At 38.9% G+C, this 16,001-nt stretch overlaps 1 protein-coding gene across 1 annotated transcript; it reads right to left on the bottom strand.

Moving 5' to 3' along the window:
• Nucleotides 1-7,759: 7,759 nt before the first annotated feature.
• LOC111021813 (uncharacterized) lies at nt 7,760-8,311 on the bottom strand. Its single transcript, XM_022298894.1, has one exon. It carries the CDS (start codon nt 8,309-8,311, stop codon nt 7,760-7,762), a length of 552 nt encoding a protein of 183 aa, XP_022154586.1.
• Nucleotides 8,312-16,001: the final 7,690 nt, after the last annotated feature.

The following is a 16,001-nucleotide window of genomic DNA, read 5'->3' on the forward strand; positions in this document are numbered from 1 at the left end:
TCTGCCCAACTCTAGCTTCCTTCTACTTCCCAGCCTCAACCTTAACTTCTCCTAGAGATTCATTTCTCAAGCCCTTTTCACTAGCCTAAACTTTTAAACCTTGTACTACTCACTTGGGCTTATTAACCATGGGCTACTAGCCCTTCCTAATCCTGCAGCCTCTTTATGCTTTTGATGTGGGCTACTAGCCCCACCTTTATTGAGTTTTTTTTTTTTACTGAATTACAGGATTAGAAAGATTCATGGTTCTATACAATTGCTAATAAAGATGTAAGAATGGACCGTTCACTCCTCCAAACTTAAAAAGTTGCATTGTCCTCAATGCGGCTAAGGACATTTAGTATGTAAAATTCTAACATGCCCCCAAACTTAAAGTGAATTTAAAATAAGGAATACAAGGGTGTTCGCTATTAAGATATAGACATGAATGCGGAGGGCTAATGCTAACAACTTAAGGGTATTTACAAGAAGAAGTTCATACTAGCTATACAAAGATAAGGTTGTCTTTGGATAGAGAGCCATTGAAATTCCTATCTAGGGTAAGCGCTACCTGGGTCCAGTACTATGAGAGGGATGCTAGGGCATGGGCAGGCAAACATGAACCAGAAGATGAACAAAAGAATGCTGACACTCACCAAAATGCTCCAGCATCAACAGAAACAACTGCGCACTAGCAGGCTTTAGCATCAAGACTATTCAATTTCTGGAGGGGTGGGGGGGGGGGGGGTAACATTTTTACTGATTAAAAATAAATAAGAAAAACTGGAATTAAAAACAAACTCCTAAACATGAAAAACAACAACAGGAAATTAAGTGCAGAAAGTGAAAATGCTGAAAGTTAAACCTAACTAAAACTTTATAAATAACAGGGGGGAGGGGAGGGAACAAGGTTTGGTTAACACAAAAGGACAGGGACTTCCTTTTGTGGTCAAACAGAACTTTCGTCTTCACTCTCTTCTTCCTCTGAAAAGTCGTCCGTAGGCTGATATTCCTCTTTAGTGCTTCCTGACTGCTCCAGCAATTGTTTCAGATGGGCCGACACAGCTGATGTAGGAGGTGCGGCTGCTTTGAAATGCTCCAGCGCTACAAGGATAGTCGCATCTCTTTTCTTAGCCTTTTCAGCGTACGCGGACTGCGCTTCCTCCATTCGCGAGAGTTGCTTCTGCATCTTGGCTATTTGGGCCATCATTTCATTGATGGCCACATTCTGCACAGCTCTGCGGCGATTGGGGTCCTGGCTCATCAGCCGTTCCACCGTAGTCCGATCGACCACCAACTTGTCCTCGAGAGGCTCTTCTTCATCCAAGATAGGCACATCTCTGCGAAGGCAGAGCTTCCAGTGGATTAGTTGTCTGACATCGATGGAGCGACCTTCCAATATGCAAGCCAAACAGAAGGACTCTGTCCTTCGTAACAGACGAATCATGCGTTGATAAGCGCCAAGGTTGCTCGGGTTTACAAACCTAGAGGTCCTTCTAGGATCCTTGCAAACATTCACAAAAACGACTAACTTACCGAATGATTCCAACCAAGAGTAAGGTTAGAAGATGAATCACTTTTAGATCGGACTTAGAATCTACGATGGTCACTCCTAGATCCTAAGACGACTCACTCCAGAATTAGCTTGATCGAGACTAATCCAATGAATCGGTTTAACATCAAACCTAAAGCAAGATTTGAAAGAAGCAACACCAAAAGTGTTAAGGAACAAAAGTTCTTGAATTTTAATATGTTTTGAATCTTCCAAAACAAGGTGATTACAAGCCTTTAAATAGGCCAAAGGGTCGTTCAACATGAGGAACATCAAAAGTCTTTCAAATCCTATTTAATGCAAATTGTAGAAAATAAGACATGCAAATTAAAACATGATTGCACATCAAACTAGACAACTAAATGTGAATCCAAAAACGTAAAATTGCTTTAAAGTGTCTTGGAAATCACATGTAGGAGGCGCTTTACGTTTGGATGAGATTTGACAAGCTTTGACATCACAAACTCCCAAGAGGTGCAATCTGCAAAGGCACCTGTTCACCAATCTGCACACTTTTTTTGTCCTCCGTGCCATCTCTCAAAATAGACAACTTTTCCCGTGCCATCTTTGCTCCATTCTCTTCTTGACTCATTAAATTAACATTGTAAAGAATTTTTGCCTAAGAAATCTTTGTCTCCTCGTGTGCATTAGCTAGCCTTTGAAGATGTATTATGAAAACCTCTTGAATCTTCTTTGCTTTGCTTCTTGTAATTGGTCCCTCGGGTACAGTCAATGGATCCGTGGTTGGATTTGCATCATGCGTGGTAGGCATGACTCGACTCTTAACGAAGTAGAGCCAAACGTTAGCTTCTCTTATAAGCTGGACAGATTTCAACGAGCGCGCCCCCTTGTCCTTCACTTGCCACGCAACACCCTCTATGCCTACCAAATTGAGGGCTCGGTCAAGTTCCCGCATTGAGGGCTGTTGGATCATCGCGTTGAATTCAGCCTTTGGGTTGCTGGGGAGCTTTAGCAACTTGTTGATCCTTTCTGGCGTCCAGTCGATTTTCACCTCCGGTACCGTAGTGTGCCCCACTCTATCAGGGTCGAAGTTGGCGTAGAACTCCCTCACGAGCTCCAGGAAAACCGGCATAGTCTGTGCTCCCACTTTAAATGTGTGGCTCCTTCCTTCACACATAGGGGCATCTCCGCCTCTAAAAACCTTTTCTCTAAGTACAGGTCCCTTGTCTTGATCGATTGATAGCTCGCCCTTGCTTCCAGATCTACGAACTTCTGGAATGTCGCCTGGCCCGTCGGGACTACTGTAATATGCTTATAGGAGTTTGGCATTGGCGGAAGCTGGGAAAAAGTGACCATTCGAGTGCGATGCTTCCCTTCAGACACATAAGTCGATTTTTGGGTTTTAGCTTTGGTAGGGGGCGGTGGCGGCGCTGCTGGTGATTTCCTCTTTTTGGTCGGGCTATGGTTTAGGGTAGACTGGGCCAACCGCTTGGTCTTTCGCGTTCGTGAGGCCGGTCCATCAGTGGGTAAGGATTTGGAGGGGGCAGTTGGATGGATCTCTTTGACGAGGGTTTGCGGAGGGACGCTGGTAGTTGGAGGGTTGGTGGTTATAGGTTGCGGAGCTTGCAGAAGGGTGGCCGGAGGGGGTGGAGTATTAGGAACGACGGGACGGTTTTGAGTTAGAAGGGGCGCGGGGTGAGTTTTTCTGTATCTTCGCCGGTGGTCACGGGTCTATCAGGCTGAATTCGGGGAGAAGAGACAGCCGGGCCAGGGATGTTTACCTGAGGGCTGTCTACAGGGGGATGGTTTCAGCAGCCTACTGAAGGTCCCTGTTCGACCCAGAGCTTGCTGACAGCTCGAGCTTCGACGCTCTCTTCCTATTTGCTCGGTGCTTGATTCTGGAAATTTTAGGCTAGGGTTTTGGGAAGAAGAAGAGAGGTTTTGGGGACTTAAAAAGAGAGAGAGAGGGAGAGGTACGTCGATGGTGCAGAGTGGGGAGAGAGAATGAGGGAAACGTGGGTTTTAAGGGAAAATGGAAATTAAAATACACTTTTCCCCCCAAAACGAAAAAACAAAATCCCCCAAAATCTCTAACAATTATGATTTATTTCCAAAAAATTTGAAAATTTTTACTTACCTCCTCTCCTCGGAAGCCGAAATTAGCTATAAATACCTCCCTGCATGCATGCCACGTCCTGATGCTCTCACCGGCCATGTCCTTTCGTGTCAGCGACGTCACGCCTTCTTCAATGCAAGCCCGTTTTAAAAGTTGCCCATTCAACCAGATTTGTAATTATTTCCCCCCAAAAATCAAAATGAAAGCTAATTAGAATTCAAAATTCAAAATGGCAGAAAAACAATTAAACGTCTAAATTTCTAAATTCGAAGCTGGAGAGCAATAAATCAATTAATCATTAAATCCTATTCCCTTTATTCCGCTGTTGGTTTCTAAGTCTATGGCAAAGTGGTGAGCTTCAACATCTCTCACCACGCTTCCTCCATAAAAATGCTTCAGCCTTTGCCTGTTCACTGTGAATTCTCTTCCCGAATCCATCTCTTGTACTTTAACTGCTCCATGGGGAAAGACGTGCGAAACCAAAAATGGGCCTGACCATTGTGATTTGAGTTTCCCTAGTCTCGAATTAAAAAGCAACACTTGTTGCCCTTCCTCAAATCTTCTAAGATTGATTTTCGCATCGTGCTAGCGCTTCGTCTTTTCCTTGTATAACTTCTCATTTTCATACGCGTCTCTACGGAATTCTTCAAGCTCTAGTAGTTGTAAGTGGCAACATCGCCAACGGCAGAATAATCCAAGTTTAATTTTTTCATAGTCCAAAAGGCCTTATGCTCTAGTTCCAATAGGAGATGGCAAGGTTTCCCAAAATCTAACTCGTAAGGGATGTTCCAAGAGGTGTCTTGAAGGCTGTACGATAAGCCCATAAAGCGTCATCCAACTTCATCGCCCAATCTCTTCGATTTGTGCCAACCACTTTTTCCAATATGCTCTTGATCTCTCGATTGGATATCTCAGCTTGCCTATTTGATTGGGGGTGGTAAGCTGTGGATACTTTGTGCCTGTTGTTATACTTAGCTATGAGAGATGTTATAGCTTTGTTGATGAAGTGAGAGCCTTCGTCACTGATCACAGCTCTGAGTGTACCAAATCACGTGAATATTTGCTTGTGGAGAAACTTTGCTACTACTTTAGCATCACTACTGGCGCATGCCACTGCTTCGACCCACTTTGACACATAATCGACTGCCAATAATATGAAGATGTTTCCATTGGATGGAGGGAACGGGCCCATGAAGTCCATACCCCATACATCGAAAAGTTCCACCTCTAAGATGTATGTGAGAGGCATTTCTGATCTCTTGGAAATATTTCCAACCCTTTGACATTCGTTGCAATTGTGGATTAGCTTATATGCATCCTTGAAAATGGTGGGCCAGAAGTATCCGCTTTGGAAAACTTTTGTTGCTGTGCGCTGCCCTTCAAAGTGACCATCGTATGGTGCTGAATGACATTTAGCCAACACTTGTCGTGCTTCAGCCTTGGCGATGCATCTTTTGATCACTTTATCTTGGCCAATCCTATAGAGATATGGATCATCCCACAAATAAAACTTACTCTCATACAAAAACCTTTTCAACTGTTGCTTGTTCATGCTTGCTGGCAGAATTCCACTAATAATATAGTTGGCTAGATCTGCAAACCATGGTTCCTCATCTTCATTCCGAACTCCAATGGCCAACACTTGTTCATCTGGGAAGGTTCCTCTAATTTCAATCCTATTCTCAAGGCATTCCAGAGTAGGTAGCCTAGACAAGTGGTCAGTAACCAAAATTTCTGTCTCTTTCTTGTCCTTGATCTCTATATCGAATTCTTGCAGTAGTAAAATCCAACGAATCAGTCTTGGTCTAGCATCCTTCTTTGTCAGTAAATATTTTAGAACCGCATGGTCCGTGTAAACAATCACCTTTGACCCGACTAGATATGATCTGAATTTTTCAAAGGCGAACACCACTGCTAATAGTTCTTTCTCCGTGGTGGTGTAGTTAATCTGTGCCTCGATCAAAGTTTTGCTGGCATAGTAAATCGGGTGCAACAGCTTCCCTCTGCGTTGAGTAAGAACTGCTCCTGCAGCATAGTTGCTGGCATTGCACATTAATTCGAAAGGTTGGTTCTAATCTGGAGCTTCATTATTGGAGCATGAGTGAGAGCATACTTCAACATATCGAACGCCTGCAAACAGTCAGATGTGAGCATACTTATTATATGGCTTCCAGATCATCTGATATTGTAATAAAAAAATCGTGTAATTAATTATAAACCAATATATATTTTTATATTCTAACATTTAAAAAACGTACCGATCCTGGTGACAAGAGGTCCAACATGTATCTATACTGGATTAAAACATGTGTAGATATTTCTGTAACACAAAATTGATCTCTCCACCTACAATAATATTATAGGTTAGTACAACAATTGAATGCGTAAAAAAATTTTAAGAGGAAAATAGGACAATATTTATATCGACGTACCGGGCAGCTAATGGTCGACCCACGAGCTCGTGATCTGAGATGTGACGACGTTGTGGAGCCATCGTGGGGAACCTATCCCAAGCCCATACTTGAAGAAGTATAATTGGACCACCAATGTCACATGAGTCAGAGCGACACGCTTTGCACAGATTTCGATACAACCATGCCAAACATGCTCCACCCTAACTAAAACGTCCAGCTACCTCAAAATCTGCTAACAGTGGGAGGAACATTAAATGACAAAGTTGTTAGACTTATCGGCGAATAGACTACCACCGATAAGCTGCATAATATAGGCACGAGCGTATCTGGCAATGGTTTCCTCATCAGCATCGTCGACTAGATTATGAAATTGAGAAGCTAGCCAAGGTAGACTCAGCCTAGAGTCTCTGATGTACGCAGCACCTAGAGTCACCTCAAGTAATGCTTGACAAGTACCTCTCCAATCATAATCAATGCGACCAGTAATAGGCTCGCCATCTACTGGTAACCCAAGCCGCACCGCTACAGTCTCCATCCGGCATGTGGAATATATGAGTCTCTGGCCTCCACCATTCCACAATTGCAGTAATGAAATGCCAATCTAATTGGATGAATCCCAATCTGGCAAATCCGTAAAATCCAGAAGCGCGTAATGCAGGTTCAATCAAAGGATGCAATGGGATGGTGAGATCCAATACTGCCTCTCTATGTCGGTAGTGCAACTCCTCGTTACACTGACCTTGCTAAACTAGCTCTAATCGGTGTTGAGCTTGGTCATACAATACAGATCGATCTATAGGACTTGGGTTTAATTCCATAATCTAATACGATAGATAATCATTAGTTGGAAACTGAAATTTAAATTTTAAAACAATAGTCACAACACAGAGTATCAATTAAACTAAAAGTACAATCACATAGAGTTTTTATTAAAAAAATAAATTACATCGACAATTAAACAAAACATATATGATTCAGACTAAAGTTTTCAATTACATCAACGTCTATAAAGGTGCTTCTCATCGTCTCGAGGGACAGCTTCTTCGATTGTGACCAAGTTGATTACAAAGCCCGCATCTTTGTTGAACACTTGGTTCTCTCCAATCCATCTCGTTATGAATACGCGAGCTCCTTGGTCTTCGAGGCAATCTCAATAATGTTGGATCAGGGTGCAATATAGATAAGCTTGGGTGAACGATCCGATAATCTTCATGTGGGATTGGTTGAAATTGTATTTTTCGTTTCTACTTAAAGCATCTATTGTCTCCTCCCTCCGCTTCTCGAAATATTTTACGCACCTGTAGAATGTAAGTTCTAAAACGCAGTGATGGGTAACATCCAAGCTCCTTTCAGCACCCCATTAATGCATTCAAAAAGATTGGTTGTCGTCCACCCATATCTAAATCCACCATCATGTGATAGGGTCCACTTCTCAATCCCAATGTTGCGGAAGAAATTTATACAAGAACTATTCAGTAATTTAATATTTTCCACCTCCTTGTTATACTTTCAAATTTGAAATTGAGCACTGGCACGATATACCGAATCTTTCAATTCGGTACACTTGTATTTATGGTTGAAGTTGCTAGAAACATGTCGTAGACAGAATCCGTGATGCGATTTAGGTCCGGTCCAGCTATTATCTGGATTATGAACCGCATAGATAATACCACCATGTCGATCTGAAATTAAACATATCTCTTCATGCGTAACAACTTTTCTTAAGTTTTTTAAAAATCATCCCCAAGTCTGACGACTCTCTTCATCTACAATGGCAAAAGCAAGAGGTAACAAATGTCCATTTGAATCGACTGATGTTGCAATCAATATCTTCCCTTTATACTTTCCATAAATGTGAGTACCATCTATTTGAATCACGGGGCGTAACTTTTGAAAGGCTGCAATGCAAGGACCAAATGACCAAAATATAGAATGAAGAATGTCATGACCCGGTTTTCCATAGTTCCTAATTTTCCATTCAACAATTGTTCCTAGATTAGTGTGTTTCGGCATGTACATCCACTTTGGCAAAAGTTGATATGACTCATCCCAATCACCAAAAATACGAGCCAAAACATTTGTTTTTCCTTCCCAGACCCTCTCATAAGGAACATGATATCCAAATTTTTCCTTGATCAGATCTTGATGTGTCGCAATACTCGTAGAAGTATTAGCTCTCACTGCATCACAAAATTCTCTACTTATCATATTTGAATCCAATTGACAATGACTTTGATTAAATTCTGATATACACAAGAATGTTGGTCCACGTACTTTGTAATCTCCCATAGGTTAATACCTGTAACGCCCCAAGAATTTCACCATTTCCAAACAGGGACCGTTACTAAGCCTACCTAAAATTTTCACATAAACAAGAGAATTTTCTTCACAACAACACTAAGCAATAAAACTACCACACTTCTGCTGCGCTACTCTGATTTCCAACACTCACGAGAGCTTGAACAATTAGAACAACAACACTAATGTTTTAAGAGAAACTCACATCCTATACAGATAAACCATTTAATACCGACTTCACATTAACCAAACCCTTCAAGGAAACCTTACTAACTATAAACCATCCATTAAATGAATATTAACATCTCGAATGGCAATGAAGCAAAAGCTAATTCAAGTACGATCAACTTAAACAAATGTATTCATAAATATCCTAAGTGGATTACAATCCCGTAGTTCAAGAGGCTAACAAAATTAATGCTCTAAAAGAACAATGAATCGGCAACCTTACGACATCCTTTAGACAATAAAACTAAACAAAACCAACCACTACCAACTCAACTACAACATTAAATGACCACAACTATCCTAACTAAATGAAATTAATTGCACACAGCATAGCTAATGGTCTTTCCGATCAAGCCTCCTTCTCGCCATCACCATCCCAAGAGCTAGCTCAATACCTGCGAACTGGAGGGGAAAAGGAGGGATGAGTACAACCACAGTACTCAGTAAGCAACCCTTATTTGAAGGGTCACGCACAAACAGCATACTTATCAAGGAACAACGTGTCATGCTTATTAAAGAATCAACACACACACATCATGCTCAACCAAATCATGAAACATTCACAGTCATGCTTTTCATCACATTATGCATTCAAACATAGACACATTCTATAAACTTCGGTGACAACCACAACCAGTAACACATTAACTACCAACCTCTAGTCTCCCTAACATTACCAGTACCTCTAAGCTTATCTCAATTATCATACCCTTCCACAGCTATCTCCTTCAAATAGAGTCGGCCCCTGACCATTTATACCCAGAGCCCCGACCCTGCAGCATCGGCCCTCGACCATTTATACCCGAGGCCTTGAACTCTGCATCGACCCTCGACCATTTATACCCGAGGCCTCGATGTCTTACAATCTATTGGCCCTTGACCATTTATACCCAAGGCCCCAATAGTTCTCCTTTCGAAAGACTCCCCGCATCGTCCCCCGACCATTTATACCCGAGGCCTCGACGCTCATCTTTATCCAATATTGGCGTATCGACCCCCGACCATTTATACCCGAGGCCTTGATACCCAATTAGTGACGTATCAGCCCTCGACCATTTATACCCGAGGCTCTGACACTCACCCATTCACTTCGTAACTTTCATAACTCCACATATCATTTCTAGCCTGCAACCAGGATTTCAGTACTACTTCCTTAATAACACCAACCACCACAAAGCCCAACAACAACACAACCACTAGTAAGATTTCAATGCATCACGGGTCTCAATAACACAAAGTTTGACAACAACCAACCTGCTCACAACATAGCGCACACAAAGCTTCAACAAACAACCCTATGACATTCTTCACATAACATGCTTTTCACAACATAACAAATCCTAATCATTTCCAACCAACCATACAATATCAGTAAGTTCCTAAAGTTGCAGACAACAAACATGAATACCAGTCATATACATATCCAATATATAAAATAACCGCAAGTTACAATAACAACATCGACCTCACAAACCTGTCCAACAATTAAAATAATAAGAGAAACATGTTTATAATGTAAAATCCGCAAGAACAATTTCTATTAACACACATCAATGCACACACCCGCCCCCGTGCTACTTACTTTGTTATGTCCCAAAATTCTCATAAGAGTCCTACTTGCTACTACGCCATGCCTCATGCATCAACAATCTCATAACAGTCCAATATGTGATACACCAAAATGATCATATGTAAAAGCCAATCAATCTAAAATAGTCCAACATGATCCAACAACTCCAGCAGGCATCGTTCACAGAAAAAGCACAATCAACCACTTAACCAAAATATAATTGATAAATACCCAGCATACATCAAACACAACCGATTTCTCATAAATATTCAATACGCTTTCGAAACAACAGATTATAGTACCGGTATACAAATTTCATCATGAAAACCAATTAGAACATAATAACAATTCAATCATAGTCATCCAGGATTACCTTGCTACAATTTATTCACACAACCACATACTTTTCCCAAGATATATCAACAGTTTTATCAACAATGACGTTTACTAAATGATAACAACGACAAGCGACATGCAAGTATCACACATGGGCACATGATCAAACAACCATATCATATCAGCACACAACAACCAATCCCTCCAGTAAGAAACTACTTACAACCATTAGCCAATATTCATAAGACACAATTAACTTACATATTAATAAATAATAAACACACCGAAAGCACATATTCAATCAACAAACATCCCCCAAGTAAGAACTACTTACAACAAAGTTCTAATGCGCTACCAAGTTCACCGAAGGGTTCCTAAATCCAAAAGCAAACCAAACTTGATTAGAATTCATGTTAGAAACACTTAGTTTGCATCGAAAGTGAGTTTAGATGATCCGTTACCTACTATCTCACCATAAAACCTCTTGGGTAAGGAGTGGGTCGACGCCGAGGAGGTTCGGGCATCCAAAACTGAGTTCGAATGTCCTTATGCTTGTTGTTCCGATGTCAAAAGCGATGGGTAATGCTGGCTTGAGTCTAAATAGGGGTGGGTACCGCGAATCGAACTCCGGACAGGTGTGGATAAGCGTTTAAAGTCGTCGAGGGGAAGCAAAGGCCATAGATCGGGGCTGTGGGTGGTCGTCAGAGCGCGCACGGCCACGGGCCGCCGTCGGAACGCCGCAGAAACGGCACAGCCACTGCAGAAAACCGGAACCGCCCTGGGTTTGGGTTCCAGACCCGTGTGAGACGTCGGAAAAGGGCTGAAGGCGCGCCGCTGCTGCCGTCGACGACTGCTGAAGAAGTTCCAAGTCGCGCCGCCGTTCGGGATTGAGAGCCGCCGCTGCTGTTCGAGGAAACACCGTCGCCGCTGGTTCGAGGAACGCCGGTCGCTGCTGCTACGGGTTCGCCGGATGGAGAAGCGCCACCGATCGCCGCCGTTGCCGTTGGTCGTCGCCGGAGAAAGAAAACCAGGGGAGGCCGGTGGCTGGGGTGGGGGATGAAGAAGAAGAAGAAGAAGAAGACCTAGGGTTTGTTTTTTTTTTTTTTTAATCTCCTTTTCTTTTGTTTGTTTTATTTATTTTACATTTAAACCAAAAAGCCCACATTCCCAATTTTTTAAAGAATCCTCTTAATTAGTTTTAAAAATGAAAAGCCCAACTCCCAAGTCCAATGGAAAGCCCATGGGCTAGAGGAAACGAGAATTCTATTTTCAAATAGTTCTAACGGCCCAAAACAAGAAACCCGAAATCTCACATTAGTTGTTAAAATAAAACTCACAATAATTCGAGATAAAATAATTAACTTCAACTCTAAGACCCAAGAATAATAATTTCAAAGAAAAGTAGAATTTATGAAGGAAAATCCTAAAACCTCTGAATTTAAGATTTATCTAAAAATCTCCTACACGGTCGAGAACTTAAATTATCTTAATCCAATGAAATTAAACTTAATTCCAATTTAGCCAAAAATTAGAATTTCAAAGTTAGAAGATCCAAGAATTAAAGTTATCAACTTAGGGAAAAATCCAAGGACACCATTTATCCAAAAATAAACGAGTCCGAGAACGCGGGGCGTTACAATACCTTTCTTAAGAATCGCACAAAGTCGCTAGTTACATCCATCTTGCCACTTCTTACATCTAACTGCCCATATAGATGGTGTCAACTCTACAACTTCTTAAGGGTGGTGACTCTTTACAGCAAAACGTTTGACAATATGTTGCATAGTTTTTTTATCATTACACATGAACCCCTTGTACAACATATCATTTTCAACTGTCACTGGTCGCAACATAAACTCGTGTTCTGCAATACTGTTAACATTGAAATGTCATTAAATGTTTGAGAAGGGATCTCATGTTCACCCTCGAGTTCCAATTCATCAAACTCATCATCTGTCACTGTCCTGAGTTCTATAAACCTATTATCAGCAGTTAAGTCTGTATCTTTATCTAAATTAGTCGTTGGAGGTACAACTAACTCAGGTTCGGGATCAAGACATTGACTATGGTCAAGACATTGGTTGGGTCCCTCGAGGTCCACTGATTCAAAAGGGATATCATGTTCACCATCGAGGTCCAATGGGACATTCGTCATATTTCTAACATTCACATATAATTCCACTAATTGTGGACATGGCGGTGCAATAGAGAACATTAAATCCAATGCATTCTGATTCTCTAATGGAATAGGAATGTATTTAATGGAACTCGATGGTGTTTGATTAGGGTGTCTATAAACAAGTTCTAATTTACTCGTCCCCATATCTAACTTCAGTGACACTCCAACCATTTGAACAAAATGTTCAAACTCAATACCACTGTACACAGTAAAACCTCCACTTGACGGTCCATCGTAATCCATTTCATTTACACCATCAACAGTACCTTCATTCATATATAGTACAATCGCCAAACATTTAGCTGTCATTTCAATCCTAAATTGGAAAATGATATCTTTAATTAAGTTCCTAATTAAATTTAACTACACCAATCAAATAAATAACCTAAATTTAATTGTAATAAAAAGGGTATAATTTTATAATTACACACATGTATTAAATAAAAAAGCAAATCAATACATATAAACTAATTAAACATATAAAAAAGATAGTAATTAAGAATTATAATACAAAAATATTCATAATCTTATAATTATAATTACCTACGATTATTTAATAAAATAAATAAATTACATAAATATATACTATTTAAACAAATAAATAATATATTAATTAACAATTAAATCTAACTACAATAATCCAAAGAATAAACTAAGTTTCATTCTAACACAAAATAAACATATGATTTTATAATTGCCTAAATTCATCCAATAAAGAAACGATTTAAAAAATATATGTACGAATTAAATAAATAAATATTATATTAATTAACAATTAAATCTAACTACACTAATCAAAAGAACAAACTAAGTTTCATTCTAACACAAAATAAATATATGATTTTATAATTGCCTAAATTCATCCAATAAAGAAACAAATTAAAAATATATGTACGAATAGGAAGATAACTTTCAAACTCATACATTCACCAATTAAATATAACACAATACACAAATGAATAAATAAATAAAATTGAATAGTAATAATAAAAGAAAACGAAAAAAATACCTTGGTCCCTTGTAAGTGGTCCCAAATCTAAGAAAAAAGAATAAAACAAAATTAGATTACGTTAGATAATCTTGAAAAAAGAAACAAACAAAAGAAGAAACTAAAAACGGAAAAAAAAAGCAGCCGCACACCGGTGTGACGCGACCAACTGTGATAGCGGAAAGACCGGAGGAGGCTGCAAGTCAGACAGCGGTGGTGGGGTAGAGGGAGGCGACGGCGGGGCAGATGGAGGCGGTGGCGGGGCAGAGAAGCGGTAGCGGCAGAATAAAATAAGGATAGGGTTTGGTTGTGGGGTTGGGCGGTGGGGTAGGGGTTTAAAAAAGGGATGGACGACCATCTACACATGGTTTATTTTGAGACGTTGTCGTCTCGAGACGACCACGTTCCAATTTTAAAAAAGAATTTACGTGGCACCCCGCGTCTAAATGGTCGTCTCTCGAAGAGACGACCAGCCTTCAGTTTTTTAAAACTACAATATTTTTAAAATAAGTTTCAAAACCTACAATATTTTTAATATTTTTAATTAAACAACTATATTTTTTAAATAAGTTTCATTTACAACAATATTAAAAAGAAAAAACGAGTAGGAAAACCTCCCCCACTCTCGACCATTAATGGTGGAAAGTTGGAGGTTTTCCTCCCAATTTTCCAGTTTTTTTCCTTTTGTTTTATTTTAATTAAAACAATTTTAATTAAAATAATAATTCATTAAATCTAATTTAATTCATTATAAAAGGAATGAATTTCATATTGGGTCAGTGAGAGGGTGAGACTCCTTATTCAAGTCTCTGAGTCAGCACTTAAGAGAACAATCATCTACTTATCCTAAAGTCGAGAAGGAATGAATTCCATCTTGTGTAGTTATGTTTCTAGCTTCTCACTCGGTATCGTCCCCAAAATGGTAGGAATATTGAGTCGGCGACTCGGATCACTCTCACCCATACAAATCAAAGGACGAGTCTAACAGGCAGGAGTTCATAACTCAATCAGGATTGAGATTGAATTACCTGGTCATCCTATTGAAATATAGAGTGTTACAGATAAAGATTAATTATTTCGCAGTCCAGTCTTATACAAACTCATTGTATAGGATACCTCCGTAACAACTGAAAATATATAAATTATTATTTTTAGTTATTTTCTTAAAGATAAACGTTTTTGTTTTAAAGATAATTTGTTCTTAGAATTTAAAAAAATAAAAAAAAAAGAGTTTTATTAAACCTTTATCTTTTTATGTTAATCATTTTTTAAAAATGATTCATTAAGGTTTGTTATAAAAGTCCTTAAATCCTAGGTTTTATTTTTCTTAAACTGCTAGACCTAGTTTTCTCTCCAAGAGAATAAGAAAAGAAAAAAAAAGATTTTTAGTATTTTCTCTCAAAGATCGGTAAGTTTTTCTTCCTCATTGTTTTAGTTTTATTTTTCTTGATCTGTAGTTCTTTAATTTAGTTTATTAGGAAAAATTTTGAGGTCTTTGTTTTTAGAATAAAAGCTTTTAACGACTTTTTACCCTAAAAATTTTCCAGAATTTTTAGGTTGAATCTTTTTGTTTATGAGACTGTTTTGGGCTATTTTGAGATACTTTTTGCATAAAAAGTTTACCTATTTGTATCCCATAAACTATAGTTTATTATTCTGATTTTTACATGAAAAATTATATGTTTTTACCAAGTTTTAAAGGGTTTCTATACTGTTTTCATATCTGATTTTTTTATAAAAATCAGTAAATTGTCAATTGTTTTATGGAAAATTCTTGGAAGTTTTATTTTATAAAACATAAAATTTTCCAGATTTAGAATCCCCAAATTTTCAATTGTTTATAAGGTTTTTAAGCTTATTTTATTGAGAAACTTTTTGTAAATTTAGTCCGTATCGATTTATACCGATTCTTATAATTTTAAAGTTTGTTGTTGTTGAATTTAGAGGCTTTTTAACCCAGATTTCAGATGTGGTTTTGTAGCCCCAAATTCATATTTTCCTAATTATTTTGCATAAAAAAAGTGTTTTGAATGAGAAAATTGGGTAGATAAGATTTGCTTGGTAATTGGATGAATTTTAAATCCTTAGGTAGGATTTAAGGATTGATTTTAGATTTTGGTTGTTTCTAAGCCTCTAAGTTGACAACTACCCAAGAAAGAAGTTAAGTTAGATTTGTAGGATTTTCCGAAAAAGGTAAGTGATATACCATATTTTTGAAAAGTATTGTAAGTAATTTGTCATATCCCTTCGAAAAGTATTGTAAGTAAATTGTCATATCCCTTCGAAAAGTATTGTAAGTAAATTGTCATATCCTTTCGAAAAGTATTGTAAGTGATTTGTCATATCCCTTCGAAAAGTGCTGTAAGTGATTTACCATATC

The sequence above is a fragment of the Momordica charantia genome (assembly GCF_013281855.1).
Source record: "Momordica charantia cultivar OHB3-1 chromosome 4 unlocalized genomic scaffold, Mcharantia_2.0 BLBB01000004.1, whole genome shotgun sequence".
Classification (NCBI taxonomy): domain Eukaryota; kingdom Viridiplantae; phylum Streptophyta; class Magnoliopsida; order Cucurbitales; family Cucurbitaceae; genus Momordica; species Momordica charantia.